Raw genomic sequence first — 27,303 nt, 5'->3', positions numbered from 1 at the left:
GAGGATGTCATTATCCATAGACCATGCAGCTAGTGGGACAGGAAGCAGAACACCTCCCTTAAGAATTATGAAGGCTTGGCAAAGAGGAGCCTGAGATGTAGGTATGTGTTGGCTCACAGCTGGGAGCCATGATGGCCTCACTTGTACATTCAGGGATGCACAAAAAGAGGTCTGATTCTTCTGCATTTCACCAATGTCCCTCACTGTGTCTAGGTTTGGAATGGGGTTTTGGCCTGAGGGTGTCACAGATCCCCTTCAATCAATGTAAACAAATAAAATAAATAAACTTGGTCCTTTTTATTACCCAATGGAAGATGTTAGCTCTCCTTGTTCTGGGTCTGCAAGCCAAGAAAGGTTATTCTCTAACAGATTTCTCCTCTCAACTACTTTATTATTTTAGCCACTTTCAAGTCTAGACATACAGACACTTAACTTATTGGGTATGGAAGTGGTTTCATCAGGGTAATCAGTGAATGGTGTGTTTCTAGCAGGGTTTCACATGTTCAGGATGCATGTCTTTGAGTGACACGTCCTTGAGTGACAAAATAATGAGTGATCTAGGACATGCATGTATGCAACTCAGGCTGTTACCGCAGCGAGGGCAGCAATAAAATTGAAGCCACAAAATATAAATTGAAAATAAAATAAAATTTTAATGCGGTCGAGCGGAGTTTCGTTTGGTAGGGAGTGAAGTCAGCAGCAGGCTCGGTGGTATACTGGCACACAAGCGCAATGCACACTGAACACAGAAAAACACCAAGTTTTTAGTATTTTTGGATGTTACTGTGAGATTGCAGTCCCAAAATAAAGCGGCCTGTAGTTTTTCTTTTAAAAACGTAAGACTTTATTGAGGATTGATGCATGCGAGGGATAGATGAATTCTGAGGAATATAGAAAGAACAAAACCTTAAATCCCTGCTGCCCTTGGCTTGCCCCCTAGCCGGGCCCAAGAGCCGCAGTTACAGTAAAATAACAAAGTAAAAAATACCAACATTCAGATACAAAGTTAACATTATAAAAGGCAGGGCTTGGCCACACCTTGGAGAGCTGTGGCTGCATTTTAGCTTTTGTTTCCTGGAAGGCTAGAAGGGGGAGGGGGGATGAGCCAAGGGGACCATCCTGACATTCCGCCCCCCCCAAAGGCCTCCCTCACGGATGCGGGTGTTCTGGGTATGCTTTATGGAATGCCCGTACTAAGCGTGGTGCGCTAACATGTCCGGCATCCACCCGCTCATTCATCCCCTCCGGAAAATGGGTCCATGCCACCAGGTACTGCAGTCTCTTCCGGTAGACTCGGGAGTCTAGGATGCTGCGCACCTCCTGGTGTAGTTCCCCTCTTACCTGTTCTGGCAGAGGAGGGGCGCTGCCTTCAGCAGGTTACTATGGAATACCAGGTGCACCCCCTGAAACCTCTTGGGCAACTCCAACTTGGCCACTACTGAATTAATCACTTTAGTCACCTGGTATGGCCCCAAAAACTTCTGTCCCAGCTTCCGGCAAGCCTGCAGCCCCTGGAGGTTTTTTTCCTGGAAGGCTAGAAGGGGGAGGGGAGGATGAGCCAAGGGGCCCATCCTGACAGTTACATCATGGATTGAATTATACAATAACAATACAGGGCCATCAAAGTCCATTAAGCTTCTTCTTCTGAGACGTCCAGGTCTTATTTTTGATCAGGAAACACCTCCGGATAGTTGTCCTTGTGATAACGCAGATGTTTGTCTCCTGGCTCTTATGCATATTTACCTTGACGTTCCACCCTGTATCTGACTGTTAATAGATTATTCCTTAAATTTACAATTTTGGGAAAGACTTTTAGTATGACTGAGTGATTAAGTTATTCTTTGGCTGTAGGCTTTTCCTGGGTGTGTATGACAATTACTTGGGGCTATGTCAGAATACAAAGGGGTTTGCCTGATTCATTAACTCTCTGCATCCTGTTTCTCTGGGTCCACCTTTAGCATAATCTAATCTTTTGTTTCAGCACGCTTGTAACTTAGACAATGATTTCAAGGAATAATACATTTTACAGCAGGAAGGAAAAACCTTTACAGAAAACCAGAATAAAACCTAAATTCTACTAACATTATATGTCTATCAAAACTATTATTATCTGTCCCTCTGGCTACAAGGCTACGCTCAGGATTCAATGCTTTCTGGTGAGTCGCTTCTCACAGATGTGTGTGGCCCAAGTCAGTGGGCAATCATCCTTCCCTCACACTGTGAACTGTTCCTAAACAGAAAAAAAGCATCCAGTAGGCTGATCCTTCTCCCAGAGGTTCACTCCACTGGGTTTGCTGCAATTTGGCTTAGGGAAATAGGGGAAAAACTGATGTTGGCCATCTTGCATAACACTTCAGCTATTGCCTAAAATGCAATCATAAAATAATCTAGAATTGTAAGCTTCTATTTATTAGCGAAACTTTAACTGCAGACTTTAAAATCTTTCCCAACCATAGGGCAATATCACTAAAGTTGCAGACCAAAAAAATGCAGATATGAAGGGGTTTATTGCAGCATATATTTCCATAAATAACCATTCAAGAAGAGAAGAAGAAGAAGAGTTTGGATTTATGTCCCCCCTTTCTCTCCTGCAGGAGACTCAAAGGGGCTTACAATCTCCTTTCCCTCTCCCCATCACAACAAACACCCTGTGAGGTGGGTGGGGCTGAGAGAGCTCGGAGAAGCTGTGACTAGCCCAAGGTCACCCAGCTGGCGTGTGTGGGAGTGCTAATCCATGGGTGGGCAATTATTTTTTCCATGGGGCTGCATAGGAAACAGAAAATATTGTGCAGGGCTGGGCCGAAAGGCAGGAGGGCGAGACGCTTTTGAAAGCCCCGCAGAAGCCGGTGGCCAAGGCAACCAGCTTCTGCGGGGCTTTCAAAGACGCCTTGCTCCCCAGCACGGCAGGGGGGCCAGTCAGGGTCATCCGACGGGCCGGATGTGGCCCATGGGCCGTATAATGCCCAGGTCTGGGGTAATCTGAATTCCCCAGATAAGCCTCCACAGCTCAGGCGGCAGAGCTGGGAATCAAACCTGGTTCCTCCAGATTAGATACACGAGCTCTTAACCTCCTACGCCACTGCTGCTTCAACTAAATATATCAGATATTTGAAATGAATGGTGCTGCAAGCTGAGAAGGTATAATACAGAAACAAAGTGCCTGAGCTGATATCTACCGGTCCCAAGTTAAATTTGCCACTCTTTCTCTACTACAGACCAATTGTAACATGGGCATCATAAAGTTGGCTTACCTTTCTGTGTTGCTGCATGAATTGCATGATAATGTTGGTGAAGTGCAAAGTATTTTATTCTCTCTCTCTCTCTCTCTGAAGGTGCCTTGGAGAAATGGATGTCAGCTTTCTCACTGGCCCTGTTACTGTGCATTTAGCACTGAAATTTAAAACCCTTATTTGTGCCACATAATCCCACAGTTAACTGCCTTTTGTCATGGTTAGTCTGCCATACATTCCATGTAAAAACACCACTATAACCGATCGTAAAATGACTGAACATGCTGAGCCTGAGACAGGAAGGAATGTTGGTGTTGTATGAATAGCTCAAAGGAAGTTTCAACTCAGTATGCCACAGCAATGAAAAAGGCAAACTCTGTGCTGGAGTTTATTAAGAAAGGCACTGAATATTATAATGCCCCTATATAAATCTCACTTGAAATGCTGTGTGCAGTTGTGGTGACCATTTCACCCAAAGGCCATTGCAGAGTTGGAAAAAGTACGGAAGATGGCAACCAAGATGAAGAAGTGTCTACAGAACCATTCCTAAATGGAAAGGCTGAAGACTTCATTTTAGAAGAGAGATGAGGGGTGGGAGGAAACACACATGACAGAGGCTCATGCATGGGATAATTTTTTCTCCCGCTCCCCAAAAGCTTGAATGAAGTTGATTGGCCATAGATAAGAGTGAAAGAAAATACATTTTTTCAATCAAGTGATTAAAATATGAAATTTTCTGCTAGAGGATGTAGTGATGGCCAGAGAGTATTAAAAGGGCTTTAAAAGTAGATTATATTCATGAAGGATAGGTCTATTAGTGGCCAGTAGCCCTGGTGACTAAAGGGAACCTCCACAGGTCCATTGGGATCCAGTTTGCAGAAGAAGGTAGACTGCATGATAGTTTACTGCCTTGCTTGACAACTCTGCAGATAAAACTGCTCACATTTGTAGCAGCTTGATCTTTGCATTAGTAGTAACAGGATCAGATGGTACCGCCAGAGAATTTGTTACCGATGGGAAAATAAACAAAATATTTTCCTGAAGTCAGGTTGCCTGGCTACACTGGCTCCCTGCCCGGATACAGAGACCTGTGTGGTTCAGAAGCCTTCATAAGGTTCACAAAGAATGTATATGCATGATTGTGCCAATGCTATATGATTTCCCTTGTGTTTGTGTCATTCTAGGATGTAGTAAAAGCTCCTCTTAGTTAAGTTTATGCCTGCAGTTTAGGATTTTAGTTTAATAAGGTTCTTCAGTTAGGTTAAGGTTCTATTAGTTTTAAGCGAGCCCTGCCAGTAGGTAGATGTACAGTCCTGCCTATAAGTATAAGTATGTGTGTTTATCCTTTAAGGTTTTCCTAATGTTTAAGTTAGAAATGTTATTTTTGAAATTTGTGTCTGAGAATAGAAGCAATAGCCAGTTAAGGTCTGATATTAAAGAACCAGGGAAGTTGGCTCTGGAATGCAGCTTAGACCAACGCCCAGCTGACCCTTTGATAAGAACAACGACCCTCTTTGGACTTGCTAATCGAATCTGTTGCCAGCACCCAAGGGTCACCCAGCCGTTGGAAGATGTCACCCTGTTTTGCTATTGGACTGTTTGAAGTTTTACTCTCAGGATCCAGAAGCTCATTGGACTGTTCACATCCTTACTTTCAGGATCCAAGAATTCATTGGATCATTTAAACTTGTCTTTGTCTAACACTCCCAAGGAACCACCTCAGGCAAGAAGTTGCAAGCTTTTCTTCTGGGATTTGATCTCATCAGCATGTGCAAAGGGATTGTTTTCTCCCTTTGGTGTTCTAGAATATTTTCTCTGTATTAGATGGAAGGAGACCGCCCCCTTCCTGGGTTTTGCACTATGGGGGTGGGACTGCCCTACACCCCCTTTCGGGGTTACTGGGAAATGTATAAAAGGGGCTGATGCACAGCCATGTGGAGGTCCTTTTGCTGAGCTGTGCCAAGAAATCACTTGCAATAAAATCCTTCCTGCTTTGAAGAAACGCCTGCTTCCTGCGCCTCATTAAGTTGCTGAGCTGAAATCACTTATTGTTACTGGCAATTCGCTGTAACAAACTGACTTGTGCAGTTGTTTGGATACTATTCAGCCTGAGGAACTGAGGCCTACCACCTGTAGGTATAACCTTTCCTGGCTGCTTAAATCTGCTGGGGGAGGAACTGGCCAAGTGGCTGGGAAAGGCAGTTAATTCTTCTTTGATAGAGGGGGTGATTGCTGCAACCTTGAAACATACAATACTAAAAAAAATGTCCTGGTCCCAGGAGATTTGAATAGTTATTGTCCAATCACCTTGCTCCAGAAGGTAGTGTTAGCAGAGTGCTACTTGGTTCTTGGTCTATGGAGTCCCATAGGGTTTATCTTGTCCCCAGTGCTCTTTAACATATATGAAACTGCTGGGTGAGGTTTCTCATTCTCATCTGTCCAACATGTATCTCAGGGAAGTTATAAAAACCCTGAACCAGTTCCTGGAGACAGTTTCGGGGTTGATGTGGGCTAATGAACTCAAGAGTAATGCAGACAAAATGAAAGAAAGTGACATTGGTGAGAGATTGGACAGACCAAGGATTTAACGTATTTCCTGTTCTGGATGCTGTTGCACTTCGCCTGAAGAAGCAAGTGTGTAGTTTTGGCGTACTGCAGGTCTATTGCTGCTATATCAGATGGCTGTTGTTGTTTTTTTACCATGTTTTGCCTTTTACCATGTTCAACTGATCAGCCAGCTGGGGCTATTCCTGGGAAGGAAAGGTCTGCCCACTGTGATGCATGTCCTGGTAAAATCTCAATTTAATTACTGCAAGAAGCTCCACATGGCTGCCCTTGAAAAGTATTCAGAAACTATAAATGGTTCTGCCCTTGTATTTTCAGAGAAGTAACAAATAAAGGAGTCTGACAAACTGATTTTTTTAAATGTGAGGAAAATGCAATAAACTTTCAACCACACATTTTTTGCATACCTCCACAGCTCATGCATTGTTAGATGTAATCAAATGTTGGATCTAAGGGTTTCACTACAACAAAGCTAATAATGCATATTGTGTGTTGCCCTGGGGGGGACATATTGTCTGAATAATTAGAATACTTTTAAAATCTACCATGTTCCGGTGTCCTGTTATAAATTATCTTCAGTTGACTATAGGCAAGATGAATACCCTCTTGACTTGTAATTCCCTACCCCCATTCTGACTTGTAAATGTTTTATCTTTTTTGGATCAGAAATATGCTTACTGGCTGTTTAGGAATGTTCCCTACAACATTCCCAAGATTGTAACTTGTAGTAGGAGGCAAGAAACTTTTATAGCCTTCTGAATTCTCCAACTGGTAAAGCAAAATGCATTTGTGGGGAAAGGATTACTATCAGTGGGGTAACTCATTTTTGAACAAGTTTGGAGCAGTGATAATGGTTTCAAATTATCATCCAAGTCAGAACAAGAACCAGGCTGGGACATAGATTTCCAGTCCCTCAGGAAATTCCAGCCTTTGGCTGACATAAATTACTTTGATAGGAAAAAAACCTATCACCTACTTTTGGGGAATTTCTTCCCCATAACTGTAGGATAACTGTAGTTTCATTACCATTCAACAAATGGTATGTCTGTTCCATTAGATGCAATTTTTAAAAGGGACTGAGACTATTGACTGATTGATTTTGGTTTATCCAAGCAATTCATTAAAAAAATAGCCATATATAACAGTAATTAATCTCTTAAGGAAAACATACAGCCATTTTTGCTGCTCCTGCCTTCTGTTGCTAGATGGTGAGCATTCAAGACACGGTCTTTTCAGTTATGACACCAAAATTATGGAACGGTAGTCATATTTCCCCATCTACCACTGTCTTCTGCCAGCAGGTGAAGATTTTTTGTTTTGTTGTAAAATCTCTGGGACAAGTTTGCTGGTGAAAATCAGAAGCAACACTATGTCACTATAGAGGGGGGCTCTCTAACTATATAGAGTTTAGCTGTAGGGTTTCTGACAATTCCAAGAGAATCGTTGGACAGAAATATAATTTCTCTCGCTAGAATTTCTCCCTGATTCAAATTGTTTTAAAAGGACCGCGACAGAGCTTCTTATCTGTCCAACATTACTTTCCTCAGTCTTAGACTGATTATACACTGATATTCTGCCCTCCACTAAGGGAGACTTTCTTTGGGGCAGAGCTTCTGTTATGAATGCTTCCCCCCCTTCTCATACTTACTCCGTGGCAGATCCCATAATCTCCGTTGTTTGTGAAAGTAGGCAGAAAGCGAGCTTTCCTGCTGCTTCACAGGGAAGATGGAACAAATGGCCCTGTGCAATTTCAAACTATGCCTTCTGCCATTTTTGCAGGTCATCCTAAGAAAACATTGACTGCCGCTCGTCTATGTATATGTGGAGCCATGGTCCCCGAAGATCTTCCACATTATATTTTGTTTCGTGGTTTGTATACAGAGCACAATGAATTTCTTGCTGTCATTCTGAAGGGTATCAGTTTTCCTGTGGAGAAGAAATTAATTTTTCTTCTTTCCCATTTGGATCCATAAGTCTCTCATAGAGTGGCACAATTTGCCTTGACAGACAAGACAATATGGGCCAGAGCTGTGTCTACAGGCTGCGCTGTTTTCACTATATTGTGAAGATGTTTACACGTTTTTTAATTAAGAGCTTATGCTCTTGCTTTTGCTATGTTCCTAGAGTGTTCATATATCATGATGCCACTTCTAGTTTTCCCTGAATGCTTCCCAATTTCTCCCACTGGTCTTTCAGGTGCTAGTAGGCAACATTAAGATTTGCCAGGAGGTCTCCCACCACAGCAGGAGACCTGGCAAACCTAGTTTCCTCAACAATCCCTCCTTCCTGCCCCTCTTCCATGTTTCAATGTATTTTTCGGAGGTTTTGTATTTGCTAACTAGTTTTGGTTTTAATGGGTTTTAATATGTGCTTTTATAATGCTATGTTTGGCGATCCTGACTGGGCAGAAGGGCAGGATATTACTTTGTCAATAAATTAATAGAACTTCTGTGGAATAGACTCTGTGGCCTGGGATCTTGCATATCAACAATAAAAGCTCTTCATAAATGATCAACTAGCGATGCTTGAACTCCACCAGTTGGGCTCACATACCCTTCTTTGCCTATTGTAGTTGGGAGAAATTCAGATTACTCACAACCAACCATCTATGGGAGAAAACTGGTTTTACCTACTGTGCAGGGGCAAAAGAGGCTGCAAGACAGAAGGAAATGAAGCTTCACCAATAAAGCTACTGTGCAGCTGCAAAGGTGCTCTGCGCAGTACTTAAGTTGGCTGTGGAACAGCATAAGCAAGATGAGCGGACCCAAGGTTCATGGATTATAATAACGGTATTTTCCTTTGCTGAACATGTTCTCTGTAAAGTTCTCATTATCCCTGGCTCCAATGATAACACTATTATTTCTAAAAAGAAACAATCCCTGCTAGTGTTTTTTTCTGTTAAACAGTTGATCACTGTAACCTGCTATGAATGGAAGACCTGTAAAAATGGGCTGAACCAGAAACTGTTTTGTTTACTATTTTAAAACTTTAATAGAACTTTCAATCAGTCTGCTTACAGCCAGAAAGAACCTACAAAGTTCATATACCAAAACAATACGCAAAAGATAGCTGAATATGAAGCATGGCTCTTGCCATGTCTCTTGGTGGTTGGACATGCTAAAAGATATGGCTGAGGATGTACAAATGTGATGTTAAAATCTATGTCCAGACCTTGGTTTTCCTGCAGCTGTTGCTGCTGTCATTACAGGGGCTATGGTGAGCTCACATAAGCAGGCACTTGGAGAATTGAACTGTTAAGCAGCACCTCTAGACAGCCGGGGCTACTACTCTAGAAACAATATGCTCCAGTTCGTTTCTTGGATGGGGATGTGATTTTAAATCATTCCAAGTTCTCTGCTTATCATAATTGCTGTCCTTATGGAGACTGGAATAATGCAGCAGCAGCAGCGAGAACTTCCTTTGCATGTACCTAAGGTTTTCCCCATCCCAACAAGTCCCATTCTACAAATTCTGTTAGGTTTGTTGTTGTTGCTGCTGCTAATTATTCCCTTTACAGCTCTTGCTAATGATTCCATAGTTCACTTGGGCACGTTGCGGTGTTTTAATAGTTTCATATTAAACTCTCCTTGAGTTTCTCACATCTGGTTCCATTAATTTAGGCTGAAATAAATCTTCATCCTAAAATACTAATTTTTTAAAAGGGGGAAAGTCGTAAATAAAGCTGGCCTTGTTACACCATATTGAAATGGGGTGAATTTTTAAACAGCCACTGGCTGCCATCTAGTGGATTTAAAGAAAGTTGCCATTAAATGTTTAAATAGTGGTATAATAGTGTGTGCATTTCATCCCTCCCTGGAAAGCGTGTGTGTGTGTTTGTCTCTCTCTCTCTCTCTCTCTCAGGAAAAGTTTAATAGGTGCAGCTTTTCCCAAAACATCAGCTTCCCATTTCCACATCTTAAACCTCAGTTTTAAATGCTGTTGGAAACCTTAATTTTAAGTGGAGGGGTGGGTACCTTTGAATTGTACAATGGAATACCATAGCAGGGCTGATTATCTGGGGAAAATTTTGAGCAGAAAAACAGTTCGTGGAGAAAGGGTTAAGTAACCCCTTCCTTCTGATCCACAGCACAGTCCCCCAAGGTTGCTTGTCAGATAAAATATGGTGCTTTGTTACACATACAGGTGAATACAGTTTCCCCTTTACTTGCTCAAGAAATTAATCAAAGGGCCAAAGGAGCCAACAGTTCTTAGCAAGAATAATTTGCCTATCTGTTCCTAAGATAAGTAACATGTAAATGACAACAGGGTTATCAGAGGACAGGGCTTTGATTACTAGATTATGCCTCTGATATTCTGCTACTTGCAGGGTGTACAAAATAATGCCTGGAGCTTGCTCCAGATGACGTTCCCCCCCCCACGCCCAGCCCCTGGCTGAACTTCCCACCCCCCAACCATCGAACTTCCCACACCAACCCCCCCCCCCAACTTTTCTCTGAGGCTCCATCTGAGCAGCGCTGAGGCCAGTAACACACTGGTGGCATGGATAAAGCCATCCCCACCTCCAGTGGGATTGCCAGTTGGAGCACTGCTGAGAGGGAGCCTCAGAGGAAAGCTAGCTGCATTTTAAAAGGCACATAATTTTCCTCTCTTCCTCCGAGCAGTGTCCCTCTCAGCCCCAGTGTGTTGCTGGCCATGGAGCTGCTCGGAGGGATGGAGGAAAGTTAGCTGCAGCACTGGGGTGTGTGGTGGGGGGAGGGTAGGGGGAGTTAATCCAGGAGGAGGTCACAGGAGGAGAGAGGGAGGGGATGGGGAGGGTTATCAAAATGCACATCCCCTTGTGATCCAGGCGAATTGCACATGGGTCATATGCGCCCTCTGCCCCCCACCCCCCCACAGATAGGCCATTAGTTACTTTGGCACAACAACAGAGTTTAGCGAACACTGGTTCTCAACTGTTGAGCATCTTGATGAGGCATCTATCTGGCAGATATAAAAAATTCATATACTTGGTGGGTCAGCACGGCAATTCTAGTGGTTTCTTTAGCATATGAGTTCATAATTCCACTTTTAAAAATGCAAATTTGTCAATGACTCAAATTTAGTCAAGTGTTTGCAACATTGTGGAATTTCATGTTCAGCGGTGTCCAGACAGCAATTCTGGGAATCAAACTACATGTTCCTGTCTAAAGCAGATGTTTGCAGCATTGGGTCTGGCAGCTATAGGGAACATCTTCTTAAAACAAGAACCCAAAGAGGCTCTGAGTGGAAGGAAGTTCTCTTGCCTCCCAAGCCATTTACCCATGGGTGGAGTTATTTCCCCAATTTTGCTGCTCCACATGTACAGATAACTCCATGCGGAGCAGCAAAATCAGGGAAATAATCCCCTGAGGTTTTGCAGGGGAAAATAGCTATCGGGAGGGTTGCAGGAGACCTTTCTGTGCCCTCAACACTGTTCTGAACCTGCTTGGACAGTTCTTTCTTTTAAAGAAGCGGTTCCCCGCTGTGTGGCTGGAGGCGGGGGATGCGTTAAAAACAAAACTGATTCCCAGTAAAACAAGTGGGGGCTGAATACATCTATGTATGTTTAACAATAATCTATGCAGAACCAGCTTTGTATTAAAGTAATAATCCAATGTATTAAAATTCTCATCTTCACAAGATATTTGCAGGAATCTCTTTGCTGATTTCCAATTATTTTATTGTATTACCAGATCTTAACTTTTACAAGTTGCATATTTATGTGACTGCTCAGTTATCTCATTTTTAATGGCTATGACTTGATCCTCTAGTTGCTTCAGTTGATCAGCCTTTTTTTGTTTAATTTGATTCAGATCTTGGATTTTCTTTTCTAAATCTGGAATTAAAAAAGAAACAAATGTGCTGTGAACTATTGAGTGACTAAGGCTCATTCCGCACACGCAAAATAATGCACTTTCAAGCTGCTTTCACAACTGTTTTTGCCATTCCGCACAGCTTCAAAGAGCCCTGAAAGCAGCTTGAAAGTGCATTATTCTGCGTGTGCGGAATGAGCCTAAAATCTTTGACCTTCAAGTATTCTGGATCAGTAGTTTTAAAATAATCTTCTTTGAAGGAACCATTTTCATGTCAACTTATCAACCAAACGGCCTTCAGTATTAGGATCTGCCACATTGCAGCCTGTTAAATTCACTTCAAAACCTCCAGGTTCAGTCAGGGATAAAGTAGTCATATCTTTCCCTATCAGTTGACAACTGAAATCCATCCCTCTCCTCCTTATCTGCTGAAATCAGCAGTAATATAGGCATGCTACCCAAATTCAGCTTATTTCTGCATACAGGTCATGAAGCTTCTATATGTTGCAGTAAACATATATTCTGCATGGCACTGCCAGCAAAAATGCTGTTGAGCATTACTGGTACCATGCCTGAATGTGTATAAAGGAATATGCAAATATTCTCTGAGGTTACACATTGTAAGGGAAGAATCAGAGTGTAGTGGTTTTCTGGGATATCTGAGTGCCTCAACTGTTCTAATTAAAGAATTCTGATAAGCTTCTAAAGAATGCCAGGTTTTTCTGGAAAACAGTTTGTAGATGGTATCTTTAGAGGATATTAAGTTTCTAGATAAACCTTAAAATCAGGGCATAATGAACAGGACCAGATGAAGCTAGATAGATGTTTACCTAAGTCACTTGCATGGGAGACAATTGTGCATCTCAGGTAAGAATGGGATAGAAATAAATAAATATATTTGAAAAGTCCTAAAAATTAACTTTTATTGTCAGGTATCTGACAGTTGCTTCTGGTGATCTGCTGCAGAAAGCAAAAAGCAGATAGCACTGGCTCCAAGCTAGACTTAACATTGTAGTAAAATGTAGTATAGTCATGTCATATAACCAAGTCATGCATCGTCATGCAAGATCTGTACCTGATATTCTTTTCATTTTTCTTTCCGTCTCTTCAGACAACTTCTCTGCTTTCTTTTTCAACCGATTCAGTTTCTCTAATGGAAAGCCTTTGGCTTTGAGATTTTCTTGAAAATTGGTATATTTCTTTTTAAGGTTGGCAAAGTCCTGCAACAACAAAGTTATTTGACAATACTCCCCCACTAAATAATCTGGCATGCAAAAAAGAAACAAAAGAGTCTTCTCTCTCATTCAGTTATCCAAGCTGACTTAAAATTTTTGAAGCCTCAAAAAAGAGAACTTACTGAATTCAGTCCTTGTTGCCACTTCAAGCAAACAACTTGGATTAGGGGTTAGGCCAGGGGTTAGTTACACAGCTACCTTTTTTCCCCTGGAAGGGATGCACTGTTGATTTATGATGTCCACAGCAAGTAAATGAAATTATTTTGTCAGTCTGTATAGTTGTCACCATTCCCAAATCAGCTGTGCAACAATTGATCTTTTCATTAGTAGCTTAGGAGGAAAAGAGTTAATGGCAACATGGTTCTCCTTTTCCCATTTTATCCTCCTAATCGCCCTGTGAGGTAAATTAAGCTGGGGTGGGGGGGGGCACCAGCACAAGGCCACCCAGCGAGCTTCATGGCAGAGTAGGGTTCTAAACAAAGTTCTCCAGGTCTTAATCATGCCCTCTAACCATTACAACAAACTAGGTATGCTTATTTAGCTGTATGGCCTGCAAACCATTATCTGGTCTATAAAAAGTAAAGGTAGTCCCTTGTGCAAGCACCGGGTCATTACTGACCCATGGGCTGGTGTCACATATGACGTTTACTAGGCAGACTACATTACGGGGTGGTTTGCTATTGCCTTTCCCAGTCATCTACACAGCAGTGGATGGAAGGATGAGTCAACCTTGAGCCAGCTACCTGAAACCAAACTTCCACTGAAATCAAACTCAGGTCATGGGCAGCACTTGGATTGATGTTCTGCAGATTACCACCCTGTGCCATGGGGTTAGTGTTGCCTGCTCCATACGTGCTATGAAAGAAGGGGTTAAGAGCTCTGAGGTGGAAAAATGGAATGTACCACTCCAGGCCAGGAGATTACATTTGTGCCTATGCCCCATGGAAAACAACAATTTACAAACAGAATATCAGCATAGTAGGAAGAGCCTGGACTGTTCTCTTATAAGCTCATTTTTTGTATGCAGTGCATTTCATGTGATGGGTGTGTGCGTGCGTGCGCGCAATAATATATGGCATCCCCCACCAACAGCCTGGAGTTGTACAGTCCACATGTACTGCCTCTTCATGTTTAGATATATGATCTCAGTTGGACTTACTTCCAGTAAGCACTCAAATGATCAGACCACACATCTCTAGGTTTAAACTGTGTCTAAGTAATTTCAACTAGATATAGTCCAAATAACATTTAGAAGAGGCAAATAAATGTGCTTCAGCTACCCTATAGTTGAATAGGAGTACTCATTTTCTGCTTCATATTCAAGAGGAAGAAAAATATTACTTCATTAGTTGCCAAAGACTGATGCTGTGCTTTATCTGCCTCTGATTTTGCATGAGTTGCTTGGTCCCTGTTCATTTGCATTTTCATCTTCAGAGATGTTACTTCATTTTCCAACTTTGACTGTTTCTCAGAAAAACTGCGTAATTCAGCATCTGCCTGGTTTAATTGATTCCCAACCTGTAGAGGTACAATCAGAATGAACAAAATATATGTAACTCATTTTTAGAGAATAATTAATGCTGGAGGAAAACAACACAAGACACAACCTCAGACTAATATTGTGGGATACATAACCATTCCTCTCTTTGTGTTTTCATATGTTGTCATTGCAAGCCTTTTTGTTTTACTCATTTCAATTGCTGGCGTCCCAGATTGTTGATTTCATTAACTCGATTTATGTGCCACTGTCTGATATGCAGATTATTATTATTAAATTTTGTTTAATATCACAGCTGTCGATTCTTTAGCTGGTTGTTGGTCTTTCATTACAATTCAAGCCTCACCCAGAGGCCTAGGACGTAACGTATCAGTGTAATATTTGTGCAGATCCCAGCAGAGCTGTTTTCTGAATCTGAATCTGAATCTGAATCTGATGATGATGATTATTATTACTATTGTAGATTTCACAGCTGCCAGATCTTTAGCTGGTGTTGGCCTTCATTACAATTCGAGCCTCACCCAGAGGCCTAGGAAGTTGTAATGTATTGGCATAGTATTCATGCGGATCCCAGCAGGGCTGCCTTCTGAATTTGACAGATGCTAATTTTGTCAATTCGAAGATGTTTCAAGTGCTGCCCTTGTGTTTTTGGGATGGCACCCAGCGTGCCAATTACCACTGGGACGACCTCAGCTGGTTTGTGCCATAGACTCTGAAGCTCGATTTTCAAATCGCGATATCTAGTGACCTTCTCGTGTTCTTTTTCAATGACCCTGCTGTCACCGGGGACTGCTATGTCGATGATGGTCACTTTCTTGTCCTCGATCACGGTGATGTCTGGTGTATATTATTATTATTATTATTATTATTATTATTATTATTATTATTATTATTATTATTATTATTATTATTATTATTATTATTATTATTATTATTATTATTTCTAAACTGCCCCATATCTACTTGGCTTGGGGTGGTTTGCAACAATTCATAGACAAAATAAAATACAATAACAATAAATATTATGCAAAAACAATTAAACACTATGTACATTTAATGGGGAAAATTCAGTATAAGGAAACAGAAAATGGCACAGCAATAGATGCTCAATGGTTTGATTTGCATATTGGAAATGTAAATGGAGATTTCCAAGTTGAAACAGTAGGGTTGTGAAATCTAGTAGTAGCATTCCTGGTAATTATACCTCTAGTAATTCTAGAGCAGTGGTTTTCAAACTGGGGGTCGGGACCCCTTTGGGGGCCGAACGATCCTTTCACAGGGGTCACCTAAGACTCTCTGCATCAGTGTTCTCCATCTGTAAAATGGATAAATGTTAGGGTTGGGAGTCACCACAACATGAGGAACTGTATTAAAGGGTCGCGGCATTAGGAAGGTTGAGAACCACTGTTCTAGAGGTACATGAAATGGCCTGAAATAGTGATACAAAGATCTGTTGAGATTGCCACCTGAATGCTAAGCCAGGGGGTTAGAAAAAGAATGATAACATTCCATAGGGACTAGAGATGTTTAGATATTAGGCAAGAGGCTCCTGATAGTTCTCCCATTCTTTTTGACCTGTCAGGAGCCTGGAACACTTCCTCCAGGTGAAGGGTGTCTGTAAGTCTGAAGAAACAAATACTGAAAGATAAGCACAGAAACATGTGTGAAACTCCACACAGGCATATATGCAAAGTTTCTCTCACAAGCACAGGAGCTCCTACTCAAATGCTTTCAACATGGGGATAATCTTCTGCAGTTTTCCTGTTATTGCTGAGACTGCCAATACATCACAGTGGCACTGGGGCTTCCACTCCATAGTTTCCCTGCCCCAGTCCCGCAGCAGCAGCCATTCCCCCTTTCTCTTGCACTACCAGGTTTTTAAAAACAACAACTGGCAACTGAATATCATTATAATGATAGTACAATCTGTATATCAAGTTCTGAATTCCCAACTTTCATTTTTTAAAGTTAGTGTCCAGTCCTTTCATTAAAGAGAGTGTGTCACCAAAACAAAATGGGCCTGTGACTTACTTTTTTTTAAAAAAACGAAAGCTGAAATTTCAGAGGACATGAAGCACAGATTGTGATATCACTGTAATGATATTTAGTTGCTGACAAAAACAAAAAAGCACCCCCATTTGTGTAGGAAGGAAATGGACCCTGTAGCGACAGGGCAGGGAAAGTTGCTGAAATGTGGGCAGAACTGGGAAAATCTGAGCCTTTCTACCCACTTGGCAGCCAACCAGGCCAACTCGCAGCTTTTTGCTGAACAGGCCTTTGCTTTTCCTGGTTCTCTTAACTCTGCCTATCAACTCCTTTTTTAAGGCACAGATCTCATCACACCAATAGTCACAAGATAAAGGGTTTTGTTTAAATTGCAGATATACTGGTATACCTGTGGTAGCAGGTATATCAACAATGTAGCGCCTTTCTCAAACTAACAACACCCCCACCCACCCCGCCAAAGAAAAAGGCAAAGTAATTCCCTGAACCACACACTGCTGAATAAGTGGACAATGTGTTAGATCCCCCTCCCTTCTCCTCTACTCTCTCTCTCTCTCTCTCTCTCCCTCCGTTCCTTCTGCTGCTGCAGAAGATGACAGAGGCCTGTTTTAAAATCGAGGCTTATTTGAAACAAAGTTTTAAGATGTGTTTCTGGTCACTGGGGAGGGTGGAGGTAGAACAGGGCTGGAACCAACAACAGACCCTGCTTGTATCAAGGATCAAGATCATTTTAAGCTATGACCACTGTACATAAAGCTGACTGACTGAAGAGCTGGGCATATAAGAAAATATTTACATGTGAGCAGATTTTGGAAGGAGTCTCTGAATATTTGCAGGAGTGAAGATACCTGTGAGATTTTTGCTATGGTTTCTTCTATTGTTCCATTTAAGATTGCAAAGTCCTGTTTGGTTTGTCCTTGTATGTTTTCCACCTCTTTCAATCTGTTTATCAATTCATCTGGCCCAGGGAGTCCACTTGATAGCTCCCTAAAATAAACACATTAGGTAAATTAGATAGATTAGACATTAATCCACAGAAGTCGAAAGACCCTACTCATTTTTAGTATTACCAGCATTATTTTTATAGTACCAGGAATGCGCATGGAGTTTTAGAGATGACAGAACAAACAGAAGTTTTTGCCTTGCAGAACTTAAAAAATGTTATTTAGATTGGGAGCAGGGGAGAGGCAAGAATAAGTCACGGTCAGAACAACTTCACAGACAATTAACATGTTTGCATTCCACAGTTGTCTTACCACTTTGCAATAAGAGCAAGGGAAACACACAAGCTGGGGATTTGAATTTATTTCCAAACAATAGACAGGAAAGACTGTTTCCACACTGCAGCCTCAAGTAAGAGAATATTGTACTTACTCAGTTTCTTGTGCTTTTATCAAAAGGTCAACTGCCATTTGTGAATTTAATGTTTCTGTGAATGTTGCAGAATTTTCACAGGATGTCAAGAGGCTCTTCAGTTTGTCGAGTGTTATTGTTAGTTCTTGGGGAGTCACTGTCAAGTTGATGCCCAGCACATAATTAGCAACATTCTCGATATCTTCAGGTGGGCCGCTCTCCTCTTGGAAGAATAGGGAACAACAAGGTAAGTTCTACCCATACAGTATTAATACAATGAAAATCATCTATCTAGGCAAGAAGATGGGAGGCAGTGGAGATCTGTTACTCAGCTCCGACTTGGACAACTCGCAGGCTAGCATCTTTCCTGGTGGGGCAGCCCATGCTGTGGCAGACCTGGGTCTACCACACTTGCTACTCAGCCTGGTCTTTGTAAGGTAATGCAGCATCAATCCTGTTCCTGTGTTTCCCTTTGATCCCTGGCCACTCTCCTGAAGCAAACCCCCCCTCCACACCCTACCTAACTTTAGTATAATGTATATAAAAGTGTACTTAGTTACCTTAGCAAAGTAAGGATCCCCAAAGTCATGTAGGCACTCTGTTAACAAGTTAGGCCCAATGTGTATTACAATCTGAACATTAAAACATGCATTGCTTGGAATGTGCTAAGTATGTATTTCTAATTATTTCAATAAAAATATGTGTTAAATAGTAAAGCTGCCAACCTCCAGGTGGTGGCTGAAGATCTCCTTGTATTACAACTTATAACCAGATGAAAGAACAATTCACCTGGAGAAAATGACAATTTTGGAAGGTGGCCTGTATGGGATTATACCCAGCTGAGATCCTTCCCCTTCCCGGCCAAACTCCCACTGAAAACTTAATCTAGATACAACCAAGTTTCAAAAGAATCGGCACCTTTTCATCTAGGTTCCGACATCCTCACTGCAGCATGTTTCTAGTGAAGACATCTAAACCTGCCCCTAGGTGGATATGTTTGTGTGTGTGTGTGCCTGCTGTCAGGGGTGCAATTGTTAAGCTAGCAGCACCAAAATTTCAGAGTATCTTTAGGAGACCCTCCTGATGATACCATCCAGGTTTGGTGAAGTTTAGTTCATGGGGGCCAAAGTTATGGATCCTCAAATGTGTAGCCCCCATCTATTAGCTCCCATTGGAAACAATTGGGGATGGGGGCACTCCTTTTGGGAGTCCATAGCTTTGGATCCCCTGGACCAAACTTCACAAAACCTGGGTGGTATAAGTAGGAGATTCTCCTGATGATACCACCCAGGTTTGGTGAAGTTTGGTTCATTGGTGCCAAAGTTATGGACCCTCAAATGTGTAGACCCCATCTCCTATTAGCTCCCATTGGAGTGTTTTTTTCCAAAAAGGTGCATATACAAGCAGATCCAGAAAAATCCTGTGATGGGGGAGAGCCAGAAACAGGACTGATCTGTGTTCCACGGTTCAGCTGTGAGGAGATCTCGAGGGAACCTGGATATTTCGGGTGACTATCCTAGGATTAATCACCACTGAGGAAATCACCCCTAATTCCTTCCCTCCTCAGGTTCCACCCACAAAATCTCCAGGTATTTGTCAAACTGGAACTGGCAACCCTATATTTCTAACATAACATATGGTTGCACATGTGAATTCAAGATAGAAAAATCAATCAAGTTTTTTCCATAGCAAATTTACCCATGAGAAAGTACTTCACTCTCTTGATGAGCTCCTTGATACTCTTTCCTTGAACTTCAATTTGGTGCTTACTGATCTCCAGTTCTTCATTTACCTGTGAAGCTTTTCTCTTTGTATCCTCAGTCATCTTCCTGATGTTTTTAACCTGTTGGTACATAATGTAAATAAACCACTGACCCTCTTTTAGGATTAACCATTGCTGTTTCAGGAAACTGACCTTTCCTCGTGCCATTTTGTTGCCTGATCTGAAATGTCTCTGCAGGGATCTTATTTGCCCTGCAGTTTTGTATAAAGAAAACAGCACAAGAGGGTGGCTGAAGCTCTTTCTTGTGCTGTGATCACAATCAAAATGGGGCTCTTGAGGTGCTTGGAAACTTAATTTCTAGCAGCTACCATCTGTCTTAGGAAAATTAAAGTTAGGTCAGAGGACCCCCTTAGCCAACTTGTTAAAAAATAACACCTAGTTTGATCCTAAGCTTAGGGAATGATTTTCAACAATTTAGCTCGTCCTAAAGCAGTTTCACCAGCACTGGGCCCTCCTGGAATTTAAAACCGATGGCACGTGGCAAATATGTTACCCCATCTTAAACCTAGTCCCAAGGAATGGTTTCCGTGATTTAAAAAACAACAACCAAATCCTTGTCCCACTTCCCACTGCTATTTTCTTTATGTCTTTGGATGTGGAAGAACTACATGATAAGAGCTTAACTGTATGGGAAGAATTACTGCTGTGAAGGGGGGAAAGCACACAGTACTGGAATGGTTCATCCCATATAATGCCTCCATTCCTCCATAGATGGGCAGGATGGCTTTGCTCATAACTGTCTCTTGGACATAAAGGATTCCAGTCCTAGGAAAAGCCATGCCTATTGTGCAGGCGTCAACCTGACTCCAGTTGATTGAGTAGTTGATCCAGCCAGTGTCAATTTGTATATGGTATAGCCACAGGCAAAGTTTCCAATATGTGCAACTCTTCCCCCAGTGAAAAGGCATTAAAAATAGTCATGTATATCTCAGCTTGGTTTACACTTGGACTTTGGCATTTGAGTTAAAATCCTAAATCAGTTCCCATCTGTTACATTGGAATACTGACCTATTGCAAACAATACAATCGATATTGCTTTTGATCTTCAAAGTGTTTTACATGCAATAATTAAAATTATGTGTGAGTAGACATGACTCCTGTAAAGACAATACCTTATGTGCAAAGCCTTGCAGTTTCTTGGCCAAGTTATTTAATGTCATGGCTGTCTGGCCAGCTTTTCTAACGGCAATTGTAGCAACAGGAAGAGCTCCATTACAGTTTGGACTGCTGCAATCTTTTATTCCCTGGTTGTTGTGACATAGAGCTCCACCACACATTGCTACAACACAGGACACATTTCCTAGTTTCCCACATATCTGAAAAAAAAGAACTCATGCCAGCAACCAATTGGATAAGGTTCTGTGACAGAAAGCTTTGTAAAATGTTTCACATTGGTACACTCTTCTTAACAAGATAAACGCCTCTTAATGACAATGATTTTCAGCTATGAGGGAACCCTTTGTGCATCAACTTCTCTTCTGATAAACCCATTCACACTGCAAAGGATTCTGGGGTGTTTCCAAGTGAGTGTGCTACATTCATGTTCTGCACTAGCTGGGCATATTATGACCTCATCATTGCCCCGTTTGAACTGGGCTACACTCACACTGAAACACAGTTTTGCATTGCAGGGGAAGGGTGATTGATTGCCAAGAGTGATGGAGCCAGTGGTGGGATTCAGCAGGTTCACACCACTTCAGCAGAACTGGTTGTTAAAATGGTGCTTGTAAACAACCAGTTGTTAAATTCTTTGAATCTCACCACTGGAACTGGTCATTAAATTATTTGAATCCCACGACTGGATGGAGCTCTTAGTAGTGTTCTCATTTGGAACCCCTGAGATGTTGCTAAGGAACCACATACTTAAAATATATAACATGGAAAACTTTCTTTCCATTGGAGACATTGAGTCCTGTTCACTTCACACACATATTCACACCTCAATAACCCATTAGAAATTTGCTGTTCCATGAACAAAAAAGATGGATGCTTATTTATACGCTCCAATCTAGGGTAAATTTAGTAGGGAATATATCCCACTAATTTTGTTGGAATGTCCTTTTAAGAATGTTGGCCCAGGTCTTCAGTTGTACTTTTCTGTTGGTGCAACATCACCACTCATGTATCTGAATTTTCATACTGGCCAAAACAACGACTATCCTTCCTAGAAACTGAACATCTGGAGAAGGTTTACTTTACCTTTTCACTGAGATTTTGAATATCTGCAATCTCAAACATCTTCATCTTATCCAGTTTAGTGTTTTCTTTTGAGACCAAATCATCTAACATGGCAAGTATAACATCCCTGGTTTTCCCCGAGTCATTTATGATCGACTTTATCCTGGTGGTTCTCTCTCCAGAAGACAGTGTTGTTTGGTACGAGTTCCATATTTTATTGAGTGAATCTGAATCAAATGACATGACTGTTTACTGGAAGTGACTGCAATATTTCCTCTGGTGCACTTTACACATTCAGGTTGAGCCACTCTAAGTATGGGCTTTTCATTCCACATATACAGCATTCACACTCAGTGAATTTGTGAATTGGCTCATATTGGTTAATAGCTCATGGTTGACAGCAAAGGATTTCAAGTACTACCTATTCAGGGGAAACTGAACTTCCCATCTGACTTTGTTTTTCTGTTTACTACATTTTATTGATCAGACAAACATAACTGGAGACTATTGCTTTTTTGTCCTTCATGGAAATGTATCTGCAAGCCATGCCTTTGACTGATACTGTACTTCAAAATGGCTTAAACACTTGTCTCATCACGAGCACCAACCGTTAGGTATTTTTCAAATAAACCATGTCACGCATGGCTGTAACCATAACCTAGAAGGCATTTGGCACACTTGCTCCATATTTATTTATATATACCTGAGAGAAAGTGACCTAAGATCATCCAGTAAGCTTCCATGGCAAAATGGGGAGATTCAAACTTGGGTCTCTCAGATCTTTGTTCAACACTCCAACACTGCACCATGCTGGCTTTATGATGCAGGCTTCATCTGATGCAATCAGATCTGTGATTTCCACCAGACATGGCATCAACCAGCACCTAGGCCCCATCATATGCCTCTAAATGTGTATCAAATTCTCTTTTTCTTCATTCACCCATACTAACAAAAGCACACATTTTCTTCATTTTCCCTGGTACCAGGCTCTTCCCTTCGTTTCTCCCTACTGAGCTCTGCTCTCTACATGTGGTCTTGCTTCAAATTAACAGCATTTCCTATGGACAGGGAACTTTACTTACTCTGTGTCCTTAGTACACTGACGAAATGCTACAGGGGAGGGGAATGGAACAAGAAAAATTGAACCACTGGAATAAATTATCTGAATTTTGTTACTTCAGATTGTGATGCTCAGACTGAATTTGCATGTGCTGTTTTCTTCCTCTCTCCTGCTATAGGTTAGAGATGCTACCCAATTGCACGACAATTCTGTTTTAGTCTGAAAATGCAAGTTACCATTATTATTTCTGCACCATCAGGACAAAACTGTGGTTGCCTCAGTTCCCTCATCAATTAACAAAACTGGACAGAAATATTGCTGTTAAGAAATGCTTGTTTGTGCATCAAGTGTGTAAAAATGGCATTAAATAGACAGATCACATCTAAATTGCATACCATGTAAAATGGTATTAAAATACCATAAATAAAACAAACAAAACTGGAACATTTGCTAAGGAAAAAAAGGCAGGAAAAAGTAGTTTTCCCAACCATGTGCAAAAATTAAGAGAAAAATACACTTCTTCATATATCCTGTGAATGTGCATGTCTAGAAAAGAGGACAGATTTAAACGGAGTAAACTGCCTGATGCCTATGCAGGAAGGTTCATTTACAGTCACATGACATCCCTGCTGTATGTGGAAGTACATTTATGATTTCAGACAAAAATTGAGTGGTTCTTCAACTTACCAGTTCCTGGTGGGCCATTGTCCTAGAAGGCCAGTGGTGGCCAGGAGCCAAGTGAGCCAAGTGTCTCTGCCAGTGCTGGTGCCACTGCAAGGGGTGCTTGGCATGGACCTAGGCAGCACCAATGGGCACAGCCTTACCAGCTGCACAAGCTGATACTTGTTGTTATCACTGCAGTGGCCTGGCTCTGACTTGAGAAAATCCTACACCACCACTAGAACCGTACAGTTCTCTAGTCTTGCTCCAGATCTGTTTTAATGGCCCAGTTTGCCCTGATTTCAGCTTCAGTTGCTTTGGAAAAACTTGGCCCTTTCTTATAATGCCAGACATTTGGGCTAGTGTTTGTGGGATTCTTTACATTCAGTTATTACTATTTAAATATAACCTGGATGAGTCAGGCTAGCCTGATCTTGTCAGACATCAGAAGCTAAGCAGGGTTGGCCCTGGATGGGAGGCCATAAAGGAAGTCCAGGGTTGCTATGCAGGGGCGGGAAATGGCAAACCACCTCTGAACTTCTCTTACCTTGAAAACCCTATAGGATTGCTAAAAGGATGACTGCATGTAATTGTACGACATTCTGTTTTTTAATTTGTACATGACCAGCACTTGTCCCCAGATGAGGTTCTTGCTGACATAAATGTTTAATAAATGTTTAATAAATACTTAATGTGCAGCATGCATCTTTTTATTCAATATTTCATATTCAAAGTCATTTCATAAGACCTAGCCTTTCACTTAGTACTTTACAAATACTTTACTAGGCTGCTTCACTACCAGAATTCCTGACCAAGAGGTAAACAAATTTTCACAAAAAATAATATTCTCATGATTTCTTAAGGAGAGATTATTTCTATTCCTAGTGCAGATATACTTTGTACCTTGATGGTGTATGTAGCTAATACTGTGGTGCAGCTCAAATTTCTTTTGCAGGAATTCCAACAGGTGGTCAGCATCTTTCCTAAGGTCTTCTATCACCCAGTTGAAGTCAGAAAATTGATCCATGGATTCAGACTGCAGATATAATTGTGAAATTTCCTGTCTACAAAAAATAGAAGAGGTCAGCAATCATGTAAGATTTATTGCACTTGGAAGTGAGTTGCTTTTCCTAGTTTGGATGTTATTGGGAAACATTTTCTTTCTCCACAGCATCATAGTCCTTCCTGGGCTGTTTTGTGATATTTTGGGAAAGATCACAGAAAAACCTGAATGATGTCTATTTGGATAGAAAAGTTTTAATCTTCCCAGTTCCGCTCATACTGGCACCATTTTTCCCACTTCAGTCCTTGACAACACTCATTCCTCACTACCACTGGAAAATTTCTTTAAAAATCAGCAATTCATTTATCTTTACAGTGTTATAACGATTGGCCTACTAATGCCTCTGAATTACCAGCAGTAATTTTTAAAAATAAGGAATTCAAAAGACTTTTTGTTGCAGAGATGGCTTTCTCCTTCCAAGTCTGCAATGAAAGGGGCTATGGACTTTTCTTTTTGAATGAAAGCTGGGCATTCAGAGTCATGAGGAGATTGATCATTAAAATTCTATAAAGTATATCTGTTAACATTTCTTTTTTTAAAAAAAAATCCCTGATGGTGCCAGCAAGGTGGGGTGGCTCCCATGTAGAGTAAAGAAATGCCGGGAAAGCACACCAGCCCCAGTTTTAACATGCAGAAAAAAATTGATGAATAGTTTATTGAAGGGTATATTCAGAAATGCCATTTCCACTGTTTTCCCCCATTTTCTGTGTTTGTCAGTCAAACAGCAAAACTGCAATGAGTATGATGTACAGTCTGTTTAAACAGTAGCTTTACAGTTCACATCAGTAATTTTCACAAAGTGATTAATTCCTAATTTAAAAGAAAGCTCATTGCACTGTTTGGAACATTTACAGAATTAAAAGCAAATGCCACTTTGGGGCACCAGTTAAGGTCAGCCTTGGAACAGGTTAAGGAAAATACCCCAGATATTTAAAGATCTCTTCTGGAAAAATAACGTTAAGAATATTTTATTCTGAGATGTGTGAACACTGGAGCTGCTTCCACTGAGGTATGCAAAAACATGTCCGTCTCAACAGCAACAGCAAGTGGCATCAGAGCAGGGGCAAATGGTGTTCACGTGCCCTGTCCCCATGCCACATGCTGCTATCATCAACCCCGCCCCACACAAACACACTTTCTGTCAGTTGCATCTACACAAAAACACAGATCTCTTAAAGATCTTACTGGGTTCTGTTGCAGCCTGGCAACTCTCTCTGTCCCTCTCCCCTCCCTTCCCCTTTCCCAGCTGAGTTTCTCTTCATAGAACATTGTGTGTTGACAGAGTTGACTTCTCTATGCCAGGCCTACAGTAACATTTGCGTTATGCTAACTAACTAAGCAACTAAGAAAACAAATCTTACCGAATGTATTCATGAAAGTTCTTAATGTTCAAAAACATTTCTGATGATAGGTTAAGGCTTTTAAAAATTCTTTCTATTTCAAAAAATGTATCTTCATAGCCTTTCAAGTCTATATCACAGCCAGGCATTATGTTTCTCTTGTCTTCATAGGTTGAAGCAAAATTCATTAATTTTTTAATTCTCTGAGATAGGGATACAATTATATTATCCCACTGATCAAAACAAACATGGCAGTGCAGACAGGAAGGAAACTCCTGGTGGTAACCCCGGGCACACTGGTGACAGAACCTTCCAGTGATCCCAGCACAGCAGTTGCATAGTCCAGTATCTTTATCACATTCAGGTTTCAGAGTTCCATCTTGAGTACATTTGCAGGCTGGTGGAGAAATACCAATAAAGCATCACTCCTGTTATCAGCTAATAAGTGTAATATGTACTAAGCCAACCTTTTTGAGCTTGTGAGCACCTTTGGAATTCTGACACTGGATGGTGAGTGCAACCACAAAATGACTGCCATAAGAGGCGGAGTCAATCACAAAATATCAGGGTGAGATCATGCACAACTTTGATAGTAACACTTCATTATTTCAGGCAGAAGATCTGTTTATCAGGAAGCCTTTTAAAATGAGCATATGTTTTAAAATATTTTTTTGCATACTCCCAGCATACACTTCAGTCATACTGCGAACACCCTTGTGCTGTGGTGGCAGCTGCTGAAACAACTTTTAAAGAATCTTCAGAGACAACCATATCTCTAAAGTCCAATCAGAAGCCCACTTTCTGAACACAATTAGTGGGTGCCAGGAAAGGTTCCTGCAGGTGCCTTTCACAGGTACCATGTTGGGGGAGGGATCCCATGCCAAGCTTCAACAGATGCACAGGTTGCTCTCCTTCCACTAGTAAAGATTAGAAACTGTCATCCACATATGCTGGAAATAGACCTACCTTCACACAGTCATTCTTGCCATGGCTGGATACTTTTGGACTGCAACACCTAAGTGAAATGTCAGAATATTTCCGAGCATACCCCTGCATGTCAGTTATGCTCCTCAGTTATGCTTTCCCTGTCTTAGGACTGTCCCTACAGTGGCAGCTAGGTCATGGGGTTAATCTGTGATAGGTCCAGTTCTCTGGGTATGGAGTGAGTATATAAACATTTTAAATAAATAAATAAATAGATTGCCACACAAGCACAACAGTAATTTTGCTTGCTTTTGCACATGGGTTGTTTATGTGGGTTGTTTAACAGTGGCAAAAGCCATAATTTGACTGACCATGCCACAAAGGAATTTACACGGGCAAACACTCTTTCCCAGGAATATTGACTGATGTATATAAAAACAGTCTGGTGGATATCAGAATTTACTAAACCTAGGTTAAAATTATTCATGCATCACTTGTGTCTACTGTTGGCCAAACTAGAAGGTTACAACAACTGTGTGTTTAGAATGCAAGTTACACCGATTTCTTATAAAATAAAAAATGAGCTGTTGAATGCACATGCATATGTGAACAAGGGAT

General features: G+C 41.3%; 1 protein-coding gene across 2 annotated transcripts in view; it reads right to left on the bottom strand.

Moving 5' to 3' along the window:
- Positions 1–11,437: 11,437 nt before the first annotated feature.
- The window catches only part of LAMB4 (laminin subunit beta 4), a 62,903-nt gene continuing 47,037 nt past the window's right edge, over positions 11,438–27,303 (bottom strand). The window contains exons 26-35 of one of the 2 annotated variants that reach the window (XM_048502035.1): positions 25,783–26,158; positions 24,262–24,422; positions 21,660–21,865; positions 20,573–20,776; positions 19,376–19,520; positions 17,699–17,900; positions 17,173–17,311; positions 14,164–14,340; positions 12,663–12,807; positions 11,438–11,610 (exon numbers count right to left, since the gene is read on the bottom strand). In XM_048502035.1, coding sequence (XP_048357992.1) covers positions 11,471–11,610; positions 12,663–12,807; positions 14,164–14,340; positions 17,173–17,311; positions 17,699–17,900; positions 19,376–19,520; positions 20,573–20,776; positions 21,660–21,865; positions 24,262–24,422; positions 25,783–26,158 — 1,895 coding nt within the window. In that variant the 3' untranslated portion in view covers positions 11,438–11,470. The remainder of the gene's footprint in view (positions 11,611–12,662; positions 12,808–14,163; positions 14,341–17,172; positions 17,312–17,698; positions 17,901–19,375; positions 19,521–20,572; positions 20,777–21,659; positions 21,866–24,261; positions 24,423–25,782; positions 26,159–27,303) is intronic. The other variant, XM_048502036.1, reaches the window with a different exon arrangement.

This window comes from Sphaerodactylus townsendi, linkage group LG06, assembly GCF_021028975.2.
Source record: "Sphaerodactylus townsendi isolate TG3544 linkage group LG06, MPM_Stown_v2.3, whole genome shotgun sequence".
Classification (NCBI taxonomy): domain Eukaryota; kingdom Metazoa; phylum Chordata; class Lepidosauria; order Squamata; family Sphaerodactylidae; genus Sphaerodactylus; species Sphaerodactylus townsendi.
Note: the sequence above shows the minus strand (reverse complement) of the source record. Positions and strands in the feature narration are given on the sequence as shown.